Below are 14,022 nucleotides of genomic sequence, written 5' to 3' on the forward strand. Positions count from 1 at the left end.
CTTTATTTGCGCAAAATGGAGAAATGTTCACCGTGTCCGTGTGAGAAATGTAGGACCTTTTCCGGACAATTAGTGATCGTGCCCGAGAAAATTCCTATCCATACAACGGCATCTGAGTGTTATAATATGATAAGCCATAAAAAGTGCGGAATGAATGATATGACTCTCATGGATGATAAATATGTGTTCGTACATGAGCCTCAAACTGTCGGCTATTGGTGATTAATCGCTTTTTTACTTGGCTCTGAAAATTCTGCTGAATCATCGGATTCTTTGTCACTGTTAATCATCTGTGCCACTCCAGGTCTTTTGAATATTAAAAACGAATAAAAATGCTGAAGCCAATTTACACACGCCAAAGCCATTGACTATAGCGTATTTACAGTTGCGATCAGTGCTTCCATATGCCGGATAATTATCCGATCACAGGATAATTTTTGGAAATTTTCGACTAAGCGGATAAACGGATAATTTGCGGATAATTGGCAATTTACCGGAAAAATGTGCGAATTTACTATTTAGCCACAATTTAAAAAATAAAATAGATAAAAATCTATTTTTTAAATAGACCTCTGGTGAGCGATGAACATATTTTTTTCACCTGAATGGCTGATCAGCTTATTCAGCTCTGTTCTCTTTCCTCTGGCTGGCCACTGACCTGCACTCTGGTGGCCTGTACCGGCTGTAAGCCTGTAAATCAACGTGGGCTGCAATCTGCATGGCTGCTAATTTCTAATGAAACCAAATGAATGGGAATGATCCATATTGTCATTTTCTTTTTCAAAAATTTCTTCTTCTATTCATTATTTCCATTTTTTTTAGATGTCGGGAGTTGATGAACGGCCTGTAAATTGTGATTTCGAGATCATTGTTGTCGTAGAAAATCAAAATAAGTTAACTGACCCAGACAATCAAACACAGCCGCCTGACAAAGAAGAAACACGAAAAAAACGTGCTGTTCAGCCTAGAGTGACGCATATTATTCTATCAAATTCCTTTCTTGATGCATATATGACCGAATGATTTAGGTTGACAAATCCAAGAAAATCTCGCAAAAGACACAACGGCAGGTCTCATCTTACTTTCAACCTAACACAAATGTCACCTGTGTTGCAGGTGCTGCAGCTTCAAGCCATTAATCGTGCTGGAATCGAAAAAAGCAATGAAGAGAAAGAAAATCAGCAACAAGTTGTTCTCAGTCCAGCTTCTGATGGGCCAGATATTGAAACAGTTCAGGTAGTCGCAAATATAAATAAGAATGCATAAGGCCATTGTATATTTAATACCCAACTTGCAACTAATATTTCCCCATAGATTGACGATGTGATCATGGAATCTGTCACACCAGAGGATGCCCAGCCCGAAATCACACCAATTGAGCAGTATGTTGATTGTGACTATAATGATTTTGATGGAACTAGAGAAATTCCACATATTCCAGCACAGCAGGCAACTATTTATTAATGTACACAATTAATGTGTTAATGTCATTGTGTTTCAAATAGGTTGAAAGAGAGCAAATATCCTCAGGGAAAGCTAAACGAAAGGATTCGGAAAAGGCTAGACGAAAGCAAGCAGCTGGACCTTATCCAAATGAACCGCAAGAAAAAGAGAAACAAAGCGAAGGTTTCGTCGATGCCTGGTTGCAAGATCCGGCCTTTCAGTTGTGGCTTCAGAAAGCTGTCGACCGCAAAACTGGCGAATTCAAAGCTCATTGTGTCGTGTGCGACAAGTACCTCACGAATCACAAGTCTGTGTTGAAAAATCACATGGACCAATATCGCGACCACAAGCTGCGGGTGCCCTTGCATGAAGAAGTTATGAAACAAAGGAGACAACTCGAATCCTATTTTGCTGGAGCAAAAAAAGAAGATGTTGTAGAATATGAGATGAGCCTTCTTGCCATGATTGCGGAGAAACAGCTTCCCATCAGCCTTGTCGATTCCCTTGTTCCTCTCTTAAGGAAGCTACATCCCAAAGATGAACGTCTAAAGAAGGTTCAGCTTGGACGCACGAAAGCAAGCACCATTATTAGTGACGGTAATTTATTATAACCATGGACGCTTTCAGTCTTTTTAGATATCATACTAATATTCGCATTGCATTCATTGCAGGATTTGGTTCCGGGCTCAAAAAGACACTTGTTGAGAAGCTGAAAGAGCGGTGGTTCTCGGTCATCATTGATGAAACTACCGATGTCACCGTGGACTCACAGCTTGCTGTCATGGTTCAATATTGGGATCCAGCTGAGTCCGAAATGATGGTCGACGTATTGGTTTACGTAAAATGCACGGACGCCACAGCAGACGGGCTGTCACAGGCTGTTATTGAGCGCCTTGACTCGTTGGGAATTCGATCTAGGTGATTTCTAATATTTTGTATGAAATATTTGCTTTAAATAAATCAATTTATTTTTGACCAGGTTTGTTGGATTCTGCGCTGACACATGCAACGTTATGTTTGGGAAGAATCACTCAGTTTTGACCTGCCTCAGCGAAGAATTCCCTTTTATCGTCGTTGTCAAATGCTCTTGCCATTCTTGCAATTTGGTTGCAAACTACGCCGTCAAGGCATTTCCGGAAGAGCTTGAGACTACTATGAAGCAAATTTTTGCTCCTTTCTCCCGAAGCAGCACCCGAAGAAGAATGTTTAAGCAGTTTCAAGAATTTGCTCAAGTGGAAAAGCACGTCATCCTTAGCCCTGGCCAGACAAGATGGCTATCTCTTCATAATTTTGTGCAACGCTTACTTGAGCAGCTCCAACCATTGATTTTGTTCTTTACGGCGGAGGATGCAGACGACAAAAGCAAGTCGGTGATCGACATCTTAACTTACTTGAAGCATCCGCAAACAGAGCCCTTTTTGAACTTCCTCACCTATGCCCTTGGTTGCCTCACGGAGTTCAACACGGTCTTCCAGTCTGAATCTCCTCTTCTTCACGAGCTCGAAGACAGGGTCGGTGCACTCATCAAGGATTTTGCAAGCAACTTCATGCTGTTGGACTACACAAGGGCTACAAGCCCGGCCAATATCGACGCTTGGCTTGCTAGTAAATATCAACCACTGAACAAGATTTATTTGGGTATTATTATTAAATAATAGTTTTGTAAAGTTTCATTGCTAAAATAATCTTTTGATATAGGTCCAGAAAACGTGGAGGGAGTCAAGCACTTGTCGCCTTCAGATTTGGAGTCCTGTAAGAAAATCTGTAGGAGTTTTTACATCAAAGCCATCACCCAACTTCAGCAGAGATATGATTTCAGCGCGGATTTTTATTCCATTCTGCAAATGCTCATCCCGCAAATGTGAAGGGCCCGGAACCCGCAAATGCTTGCCGAAGTTTTCGCCCGATTTTCAGCCCTACACAACAGCTGTGATTCATCGAAAGCTGAGATTGAATAGCGATCCCTTTCAGTGATGCCCATCAAGGAACTTGGTCTACAAACCGAAAATGATCTCAAGATTTTGTCTGCGGAAGCCTTTTGGCTCCTGGTCTTCAACTTTAAATGTTCAACCGGATGCAGATTTCCCAATCTGTCGGTGGTAGTCTCCAACTTGTTTTCGCTCCCCTACAGCAACGCGATCGCGGAACGACTGTTTACTTTTTGAAGCTGACCAAAACTGATCATCGAGGCGCTTTGAAGAAGACACAATCCTGGGATTGATGCGTATGAAGTACTTCATGAAGAATACTGATACAAAATCATACTCAGTCCAATTTCCAGATGAGCTCGTTAACGAGTAGCTGCAAGTGCGTGCGAACAAAACGCTTGGGGACACGACTAGTCAACCAACCGGTGCGGACGAGCGATGAGAAAGACAAGCAATGAGAAATAATTGCATTTTGTGCACAATGCAGCATTTGATATTCAATTCAAATTTTTTTTTCTTCCCCCCGTATGTTCCTATTTGTATGCTAATTGATGCAAAACGGTAAAATGTAACTAAATACAACTCGGAAAACCAAAAAAAGGAGCGGATAATTTTTGGATAATTACGACTGAGCAAAAGGATAATTTCGGATAATTTGGCAATGTTGTGAGGATAGTCCAAGCTTCTGCCGTGGAAGCACTGGTTGCGATTGCTGAACCTGCCGCCATGAGCGCTGTTAACCCTAGAATATCATGGCCTACTAAATGGTTAAGGCCAGTAAACTTCAATCTTCCCTATGAAGACGAGAGGATTTGCTACCAAAGCCAATCAGAATCCTTTCTGGTCACGTGCCGATTAGGGCCAATCAGAAGAGGGAGGATACGACGACGCCATCTAGCGCTCGATAGTGTGACTCTTTAAATAATAACAATTTACAGAGGAAAGGGAATTTGACAAACAGAAATGGCCGACATCTGCGGTGTGACAGGTTTAAGTTTTAACATTCCCAGTGGGAAATATCAAATTTCGGTTTACGGTATGTGAGTATTTATGGAATTCAAACTCCACCTCATTTAATTTATAAATTGAAAACTTTTTTTTACAGTATGCCAAGAACAGGACGTAGGTTGTGCAGTTGCAACCAAATGTCAGCCAACTCACATTAGAAATTGAATGTTAAGCTTTCATCTCATTTTATGCTGCAACAGTTGCAACATTTTTGGATAATCCTTTTTCGTGGTTAATGTTAGAAGCAACAGATAGGAAGGATAAAAATGAGTACTTTATTATTTATTATTTCAATGTTTTAGCTCTACGTTCCTTATTTGCAAAATCAAAAGTATTCCCTTTTTGGTTTAGGATTTTATGCAATTTTCTCTTGTTGGACAAAATTCGTTTAAGATATTTTTTAAAAATAACTCCAATCAAGTCCTTGTTATTTTCCCCAGGTCGTGCAATTTCACACACAAAAGTTCTGCATTTTTCAAGCTGGGGAACAAGAAATTCTACAAGGCCGTTGAGCATGAACGTCGACCCCGATATCTGCATAAGGCTTTCTTTTACGAATAAATAGATTGCCCACAGCCTGGAGACAAATTCGACGGAAGGATACAGTAGACCACCACGGTCTGCAATGCAAATTGAAAATTTTTTGTTTTAATTGTTTGTCACACTAATTGTTAATATGTTTTACCTAGGCGGTATATAAGTTGCATCAAGGGGTCGGTGCATTTAACACCCTGCAATCTTGCAATACAGTCCTCACAAAACTCTTGCTCGGTCAGCACACGGACGACGTATCCAGCAAGGAAGGCTACCGTACATGATTGGGATGATGTTTTTGGTATTACTATTTAAAAAAAAAAGAAAACCATTGGGTAAGTTAAAACGTTTAGAATCAAATTATATGTGTACCTGGAGCTTTTTAAATTTCATTTAACATTATGAAATTTGACTCCGGTAACAGTGTCAGTGCCTTCGTCATTTTAATTTTACATTTTTCGGAATTCCGTATTAACTTGTACTCTTTTTCAGATTCCCGAGACAAAGTGGTGTTGCCATAGATGGAATTGTAGGCTATCCCAGCTCGTAGAATCTTCTCGAACGCCTGTGAAACTGCTGTTGCATCTCCCTTGAAGTTGCCTCCCATCATTTGCCATATAGCCCCAAACAATTGCTCCACAGGATCGCTTGAGAATCTTCTGGTGTTACCGAGTTGCCATGGCAACTCGGCCGGGCTTCGCGCGCGCCTTTAGTTACCCCCCCTTTTTTTCATCTATTGTTTCTCTAATTCGCGCATCTCGATTCCTTGGTTTTTGCGTAAGCGATCGGATGACGTGTATTAACGAGGCAGTCTCGTTTTTGCAACGGTAGCGTCTCGTTGCCATTTTTTGTCACCTCATTTTTTATTTTCGCCTGCGTCTTAAAGTTTAATACAAGTTCTTGCGCCCTGCCCGTTCGGTTGTGATCGTTTTTTCGCATCGCCTTTCGAACGATCGTTATCTTACGGTTAGTTTACAACATTTTTGGTGCCGAAACCCGGGAAGATTCGACCCTGGTAACTTTAACGCAACATTCGTTTTTCGACATTCATTCTCGCCATTCGTTTTTCGCCATTTGTTCTCGTCATTGGGTTTTCGTCGTTCATTGTCGTCACTGGATATTTCTTTTGTGCCTTTGTCTCTTTACATCCCAACGCTGAATCAACCGCCAGCCCAGGAGGGGTAACGGTCAGAGTTCCCGGATTTTGAGCAAAAGCTTTCTTTACGTGTCAGTGTTTAAGTGGTTCTCCAAGCCTTTCTTTTTTCATTCCGAGCATCGTGTCCACTCTCTTGAATTCATCATGGCTACTCAAGATGAGCTTCGTGATGCTGATTTGATCGTTGCCGCTCCTGATGCTGTTATTCGAGGCCTTTCGCCGACTCGTTCGTTCGCCTCGGATTCGACAATTCGTCTCGATCCTGCAACCTTGATCAGCAAACGTTTCCATCATCGAAGAAATTTCACCCGCAACGTGAATAAAGTCAAGATGGTGATTCACGAGACAGGTCCTTCAATCTACTCAAACGATCTCATCACGAAGGCCAACGATCATTATGAGCAATGTATGTATTACCATCATCGTTATTGTGCAAAATTGGGTGTCACCGACGACACTTGGTTGGAGAATTTGCGTCATGATTATAATACGGCTCATGAAGAATTTGCCACAGCCCGTCGCCCCGACCACGATACCGAACAACCAGTGCCTAGAGCAACGACCCGCTCAAGTTCGCCCCGGTTCTGTCGAGTCAACCCGTCAACCCGAGTTCGCCCCGCTGGATGTGCCCGTCAGCACATCTCGCCCCGGTGTGGTTGAGTCGACCCGTCAACCCGAATCTGCCTCGCGGGGTGTGCCTACCAGTACATCCCACCATTCCCGTGAGGAAGATGTCTCTCGCACCGAAGTGGTTGTCGATCCCGTTAGTGGCAGTCGTCATCAGGCCGAGGGTAGCCGCCCGTCTTCTTTGGCCAGCTCAAGGTCTTCGGTTGCCGCCAGCATTTCGTCTTCTCATCGTTCGCGGAGCTCTTCCCTTTCGGCTCTGACTAGAGAACGCCTTGCTGCCGAACTCGACCTTGAACTGGCACGCAAACGGCGAGAAGAAGAAAAGAATGAAAATGACCTTCTGAACGAGCTAGCCCGTAAGTTACGTGAGGAGAAGATTCGTATCGGGGCCAAACGAAAGGAACGGAAAATCGAGGAAGAAATCGCACGTCTTCGTATGAACGAGAAGTTGTCAAAGAGGTCTGTTCGTTCGCCTTCGCCGACCTCCTTGAGTTCTTTCAGTGAACCAGATGACGATATCCATATTCCGTTGCCGAAGAGTAAGCCTCGTGACATAGTGCTGCTTCCCACCGGGCCATCCGACAAGAACGCAGATAGCTGGATCGACGATCTGGGACAGAAACCGACGGCCTTACCCGCTGCAGCGCCCATGCCTTGGATGTTTGGAGGTTCGGCCCCGTTCACGTGTAGGACACCGTTTGATGGCGACCCTCGAGATTGGCTTCTCTTTGCCTCAAGATTTCGAGCCCTCGTCCACGACGTCATTCCGAACGATGCCCAGTGTTTGGCCATTCTTACCGAGTGGGTTGGCCCTAGCGTTTTTCGCCGCATCTCTCCATTGTTAAAGGCTCTTCGTGGGTACACTGCAGTTCTTGCCTATCTTAAGAAGCACTACGGTTCGAGCGAGCAGATCGCTCGCTGTCAAATACACGATCTTCTTAGTCTTCCCTTCGTCAAGCCGGGTGATCGCCAGGCACTTGAAAGTTTTTCTGATCAGCTGCATGGAGCTGTTGTGGTGTTGGAACAAGGGGGATTGGAGCACGATCTTAAGAGTGCTGCTAATCTTGATCAGGCAGTACAGAAGCTGCCACCTGTCTTTCGCCATCGCTGGGCCCGTTACGCACGTAAGCGCTTACCGAAAGGTGTCGACCTTAGCGACTTGGATCGGTTCATGGAAGAGGTCGTGGAAGAAGAGCGGATGGCTCGTTCGGCATTCGAGTTGGTGCCTAAGATTGATCTTCGTGAACAGCGTGTTACGTTTCCCAAGCCAGCCGTTGAAAAGCACCCTTCAAGTAGACCTGCAATTCTGAAACCGCCACCCGTTCGGCCACCCCCTACCATTTTAGCCACCCAAGTAGCGAAAGACGTAGATGTTGAGTGTCCAGGCTGCGGCGGCGCTCATCGACTTGTTTCTTGCCCCGAATTACAGAGGAAGTCACCGAGTGAACGAGCGCTGATGGCGAAGGAGAAAGGCGTATGTTTCAACTGTCTTGGAGGAAAGCCCCGCAGTGCGCATTGTCGTTCAAAACCCGCTTGTGAATCCACCAGATGCCGTGAACGTCATCATTTGCTGTTGCATGGTGCGGAGAGAGTTTTTCCTGAGAAAAGCACACCTCGTCAGTTCCCGTCTTCCGTCGGAGGCCAAGAATGTTTTCAAGGACCTCAAACACTCGCCATTGCTCCCCGCCTGACATCTGATGTTCTCTTGGCCGTGGTTCCCGTCCGACTTCGTGCGGGTTGCCGGACTCTTGACGTTTTCGCCCTGCTCGACACCGGGAGCCAAGCTACCCTTCTGCGTGAAGACGCGGCTAATGCGCTTGGTCTTACGGGCCGGTCACGCAAACTTCGTTTTGGAACCTTCCATGGGAAAGATCCGGTCGTCGAGACTCGTCTTGTGGGCTTCTCCGTTTCGTCGCTAGAGGGAGACCAAAGCTACAACGTTTCCGACGCCTTTGTTGTGCCTCGTCTAAATTTTGGGCAACGCAAGATAAAAGATGTTCTCGCTTCGTTCGATTATCTTCGTGGCCTCAACTTTCCTGCTCGAGACGCTGGTGAAGTCCAGAGTTTGATCGGGATGGACGTTCAAGACGCCCATCTAAACATCGAGGTTCGTCGCCCTCCAACTGGAGTTCGGGGCCCTAATGCTGTGCTCACCCCATTTGGCTGGTGCGTTGTTGGGAGGACCTATCCATTACCGGCAGTGGAAGATCCAAGCATAAATTTCGTTAAGCTGGGAACGATCGAGCAGCTGGAAGAGTGCGTCGAAAGGTTTTGGAAAACCCAATCTCTCCCAGTTCGTGATGCCCCCAGGATATTTATGTCGTCGTCAGACCGTGCCGCAATGGACCAACTCGAGTCCACCCTTCGGCACACTGGAACGCGTTATGAAGTAGGCTTGCCTGTTCGCCCGCATTGCCCGAAGTTGCCGGACAATAAAGAATTTGCACGTCGCAAGTTCTTCGCACTGGAGAGGAGACTTCTTTCAGACAACGACCTTCGACAAGCAGTTACGGCGCAGATGAAGGAGGTGTTTTGCAGCGGCCACGCAGTGAAAGTCACTTCTACAGCTCCCGGTTCCAAGGTGTGGTTCCTACCTTATCATCCGGTTCGACATCCAACGAAGCCCAGCAAGATTCGTCTCGTTTACGACGCTGCTGCCCGGTTTAAAGGAACCGCGATCAACGACATTCTGCTGAAAGGTCCGGATCTCACCACGCAGTTATTGGCCGTGCTGCTTCGGTTCCGTGAAAGGAGAATTGGCGTTACTGCGGACATTGCGAAAATGTTTTATCAAGTGCTGGTTCGTGAGGCAGATTGCACAATGTTTCATTTTTTGTGGCGCGAGCCTGGAACCGAAGATCCTATCCAGGAATTCCAGATGACGGTGCACATTTTCGGTGCTGTCTCATCGCCAACGGTTTGCAGCCTTGCCCTTCAGCGCCTCGAAAAGGATGCGCCCGAACACCTGAAGGAAGTCGCGAGGCGTATTCGTTCCAGCTTTTATGTGGACAACCTGTTGTCGTCGTTCGACGAAGTGGATGAAGGCGTTTCCATCAGTCAGAAACTGGTTGAACTACTCAAGCTCGGTGGTTTTGACCTCGTCCAGTTTCTGAGCTCTTCGCGTTCGTTGTTGGACCAACTTCCGTCTTCCTCTCGTCTGGTTCCCGAGCTCGATCTAGATTTCGACGATTTGCCCACCGAGCGCACGTTGGGGTATCTGTGGAGTTGTGAGCGAGACGAGTTCGTTTTCCGTTTTAAGAAGACAGAAGAGGCCTTTTCAAAACGCTCGATTCTTTCTGCAATTTCGAGCATCTATGATCCCCTTGGTCTCCTATCACCCGTCGTTTTGGTGGCGAAAATCATCCTTCAGGACATCTGGCGACTCAAAGGTGGCTGGGATGAGATTCTGCCCACCGATATTCTGAATCGTTGGGGGCGCTTTGTGGAACATCTGCCGATGCTCGAACTGCTGAACATTCCGAGAAGTTTCTTGACTAGTCCCCAGTCGGCGTATCGTTCTTTTCAGTTGCACGCTTTTTCGGACGCATCGAAAGATGGTTTGGGTGTTGTAATTTATCTTCGAGCTGAAACCTCTGACGAGGTCGAAGTCTCTTTCGTAATGGCAAAAGTAAGAGTTGCTCCCATCCATCAGCTTTCGATTCCGAAGATGGAGCTTCAAGGTGCTTTGCTAGCAGTCAGGTTAGCAAACTATATGTTGAAGGAGCTGACTCTGCCCATATCGAATGTGTTTTTCTGGGTTGATGCGATGACTGTTGTTCGGTGGATCCACGCCAGCCATCGTCGTTACAACGTGTTCGTCGCAAACAGAATAGCTGAGATCCTGGATTCAACGACCCCTTCGCAATGGAGACATGTTCCTGGTGTACTTAACCCAGCAGACGAATGCAGTCGTGGTCTCTGTCCGTCCGAGCTCGATCCAAATCATCCAAATCAAATGGTACCGTGGACCTGAGTTTCTAGTTTTGCCACCCGAGCAATGGCCGGCCCAGATTCCAGCTACTGAATTGATCGACCACGAAGACGAGTCTATTGGCTGTTTCCTAATCGCCAATCCTAGCGGGCCAGTAGATGACGTTGTGGCACGAGCCGATAATCTACATCGCCTAATTCGCATCGCCGCTAGGATTGAAAGATTCGTTCGCAACATCCAGATCCTCGTTCATCGGAGACGTGCCAGAGAAAGGTCTATTCTGGATGGCAATCATGAAGAAGCAGCGACCGGACAAAGTGAGCAGTTGAAAACGGGCCGGCAGCAGAGTGCGGACGAGCTGAAGTCAGCCCGTCGCCTTTTAATTCGCGATTCGCAGCGCGACTCCTTGCTTGACGATTTAAGCAGTTTGCGAAAGGCGAAGTCCGTTCGCCCGGAGTCTCGGTTGCTGAAACTGGCCGTTTATCTAGATGACGCCGGAATCATTCGTGTTGGTGGCCGCCTCGAAAATGCCCCCATCAGCGCTGAAGCCCGTCATCCTGCCGTTCTGGAACTCAAGCATCCGCTCACCCGATTGCTCATACGCTGGGCGCATATTTCCGTGGCTCATGGATGAGCTGATCGCACTCTTGCGGAAATTCGTGCTCGTTACTGGGTTTTGAAAGGTCGCGAAGCGACAAATTCGGTCATCACGACCTGCCTGTATTGTTCCTGCATGAGAGCCAAGCAGTTTCAGCCGATGATGGCCCCGCTTCCAGCGGAGCGGGTCCAACCGTTCAGCCCTCCATTTACCCGTATTGGAGTGGACTACCTCGGTCCCTTCCCTATTTCAATTGGCCGGCGAACAGAAAATCGTTGGATTGCACTTTTTACCTGCCTCTCCACCCGTGCTATCCACCTCGAAATTTCCCCGTCCATGGATGTGGATTCCTTTTTAATGGCTTTTACCCGTTTCGTCAGTCGTCGGGGTGCCCCGACCGATGTTTTTAGCGACAACGGTACCAATCTGACAGCAGGAGAACGTGAGCTGCGTGAGGCGGTTACCCGCCTTAACGACGTGAAAATCGCTGACCAACTTGCTCAGAAAGAGATTCGTTGGCACTTCTCCCCGCCTGCTGCCCCGCATTTCGGAGATGTTTTGGAGCGTCTGGTTCGCTCGTGCAAGGAGGCCCTGCGCGCTATCCTCGGTCAGCAGACGGTGAAGGAGGAAACCTTTGCAACGGTTGTCATCGAAGTTGAGGGCCTACTCAACAATCGACCGCTGACGGATCTAGGTGCGGACCCGCAAGAATTCGAGCCGTTAACCCCGAATCATTTTTTGTTGGGGCGCCCCAATCCCCACTTGCCCGCTGACGTCATCGACCCGGAAATCAAATGTTTTCGCCGAAGATGGTTTCATGCACAGCAGATCGTGGATCAGGTGTGGAGCCGGTGGTTACGGGAATACCTGCCGACCCTCACGACCCGCAACAAATGGACCCGATCGCAAAACAACTTGGAGGTGAACGACATGGTGCTTATGGTGGATCCAAAGTCGCCGCGCGGACACTGGCCAATTTGTCGTGTTGCCAGAGTTTTATCTGGCTCTGATGGTGTAGTACGCGCGGCCGAAATCATTACGAAGTCCGGCAAGACCTACACCCGCCCGGTTGTGCGATTATGTCGCTTGGAAGCCTTTAGTGCTGCTTAATGTTTACCGCAGCAGGGCCGGCTGTGTTACCAATTTGCCATGGCAACTCGGCCGGGCTTCGCGCGCGCCTTTAATTACCCCCCTTTTTTCATCTATTGTTTCTCTAATTCGCGCATCTCGATTCCTTTGTTTTTGCGTAAGCGATCGGATGACGTGTATTAACGAGGCAGTCTCGTTTTTGCAACGGTAGCGTCTCAGCGCCATTTTTTGTCGCCTCATTTTTTATTTTCGCCTGCGTCTTAAAGTTTAATACAAGTTCTTGCGCCCTGCCCGTTCGGTTTTGATCGTTTTTTCGCATCGCCTTTCGAACGATCGTTATCTTACGGTTAGTTTACAACATCTGGAGAGTACATATTTAAATCCTAACTCTTGTAGTAGATGGCGAATGCATGCTACAGTAGACGATGTTGTGAATGTGAGGGCCTCGTAGGTTTCATGTGTCAGGAACTTTTTCTTCGCTTCTTTGATAGCGTCCTTCTCTTCCTTAGTACCATCTGGTATCCTTTTAACAATGTCGTCGACTTCCCGGTGCCATTCATGCAATTTGGGATTAAAATCCCATTCCAAAAAGTGTAGCCGGAAGACGATAGCGTAAATGTTCTTTTACGCTACTTACATCGTGTAAGCAGTTCCAGCGGTATTAACGTTCCATGAAGGTAACCGTACTTTCTACGTCTACAAATCCCCTCGTTTTCATATCTGCATGCATTTGGATGGCTGATGTAATTGACGGTCAGAACATATTCATTGCGGCTTACACTTTCTGTTTTTCGATGCTGTTAGGCATAACATGTTTAGGAGTCCAGTTCCTTACTGGAGTAAGCAATTCTCCTGTTTGTTCTTCAAACAACCTTACGGTGAATTGTCCCGTAACAGGATTCCCTTTTATTTCCAGCTTTCGCTCTAGTAATTGATTGCGGACCTTTTTGGTTACGTGACAGTAATCGAAACTGAGAAAGAGAGGGCGGTACACCAAAGGTATCGAAGAGATCTCCTCTTCATTATATTGTTGTACAGGGTGGCGAATCACGTGATGAAGAGTACCTCCGTTCATTCTCTTGAACATGTTGGTATTGACAGCCAAGTTGTCGCGGACTAACCGTTCAATTTTGAATCCGCAGCCGCATCCCTCAACATCCTTTATAACCTGAACTGTAAGAGCTTCTTGTTCTTTGGCTGTCAGCTGATTCACGAGAAAAAAGGCTACAGGAATCTTATAGTAGGTGCTAAGTCCAACTAGAATGTAGCCTAGCATCTTGGTTGCTAGCTTGGTGCAGTCGTTTGGGTCTATTATGCCACCCATGTCGACTTTCCCCACAAATTTATCAAGTTGTGGAATATACTCTTCTCCCGGGCCGATGGTCATTTCTTCCAAGACCAAGGAACAATGCTTTTCCATTTCCGATAGGTTTTCCCCTTCCGACTTTAAACGCTTCTTTACAAGTGAGCATACCCCGGTCTCTAAAGTTGACTTTCCGGTGTAAGCCTTGAGAGTTTGTCTGCACCGCAGATGAATAATTCCCGATTTCCGCATAAATTCGTAAGCCCCTGGAGCCCGTGCATGGAAAATTATGCAGTGGGCAGTAGTGATTTCTCTCCAGCGAGCGCCTTGTATTTGCTCATAATTGTTTATTTGGTCCAGCAGGAAAATTTCTCCTTTTCCCCCGTTGAAAGCGTTGATTAGCAT

At 46.6% G+C, this 14,022-nt stretch overlaps 2 protein-coding genes and 1 pseudogene across 2 annotated transcripts; 2 read left to right on the forward strand and 1 right to left on the reverse strand.

The window, feature by feature from the left end:
* The first annotated feature begins 2,432 nt into the window (after positions 1-2,432).
* Positions 2,433-3,881, forward strand: LOC116932387 (annotated as a pseudogene).
* Positions 3,882-6,547: 2,666 nt separating this feature from the next.
* LOC123470628 lies at positions 6,548-11,261 on the forward strand. Its single transcript, XM_045171168.1, has 2 exons — positions 6,548-10,616; positions 10,678-11,261. Exons 1-2 carry the CDS (start codon positions 6,548-6,550, stop codon positions 11,259-11,261), a joined length of 4,653 nt encoding a protein of 1,550 aa, XP_045027103.1.
* A 1,828-nt stretch (positions 11,262-13,089) lies between these two features.
* On the reverse strand, positions 13,090-13,734 carry LOC123470629. Its single transcript, XM_045171169.1, has one exon. It carries the CDS (start codon positions 13,732-13,734, stop codon positions 13,090-13,092), a length of 645 nt encoding a protein of 214 aa, XP_045027104.1.
* Positions 13,735-14,022: the final 288 nt, after the last annotated feature.

Source organism: Daphnia magna, linkage group LG3 (assembly GCF_020631705.1).
Source record: "Daphnia magna isolate NIES linkage group LG3, ASM2063170v1.1, whole genome shotgun sequence".
Taxonomy (NCBI): domain Eukaryota; kingdom Metazoa; phylum Arthropoda; class Branchiopoda; order Diplostraca; family Daphniidae; genus Daphnia; species Daphnia magna.

Bases quoted from the DNA above. Each gene is read 5' to 3' on its own strand.
- LOC123470629 (XM_045171169.1), bottom strand. From the start codon at position 13,734: ATGGAAAAGCATTGTTCCTTGGTCTTGGAAGAAATGACCATCGGCCCG.
- LOC123470628 (XM_045171168.1), top strand. From the start codon at position 6,548: ATGATTATAATACGGCTCATGAAGAATTTGCCACAGCCCGTCGCCCCG. The intron at 10,617-10,677 runs GTCCGTCCGAGC...CTGAGTTTCTAG, and splicing joins CGAATGCAGTCGTGGTCTCT to TTTTGCCACCCGAGCAATGG.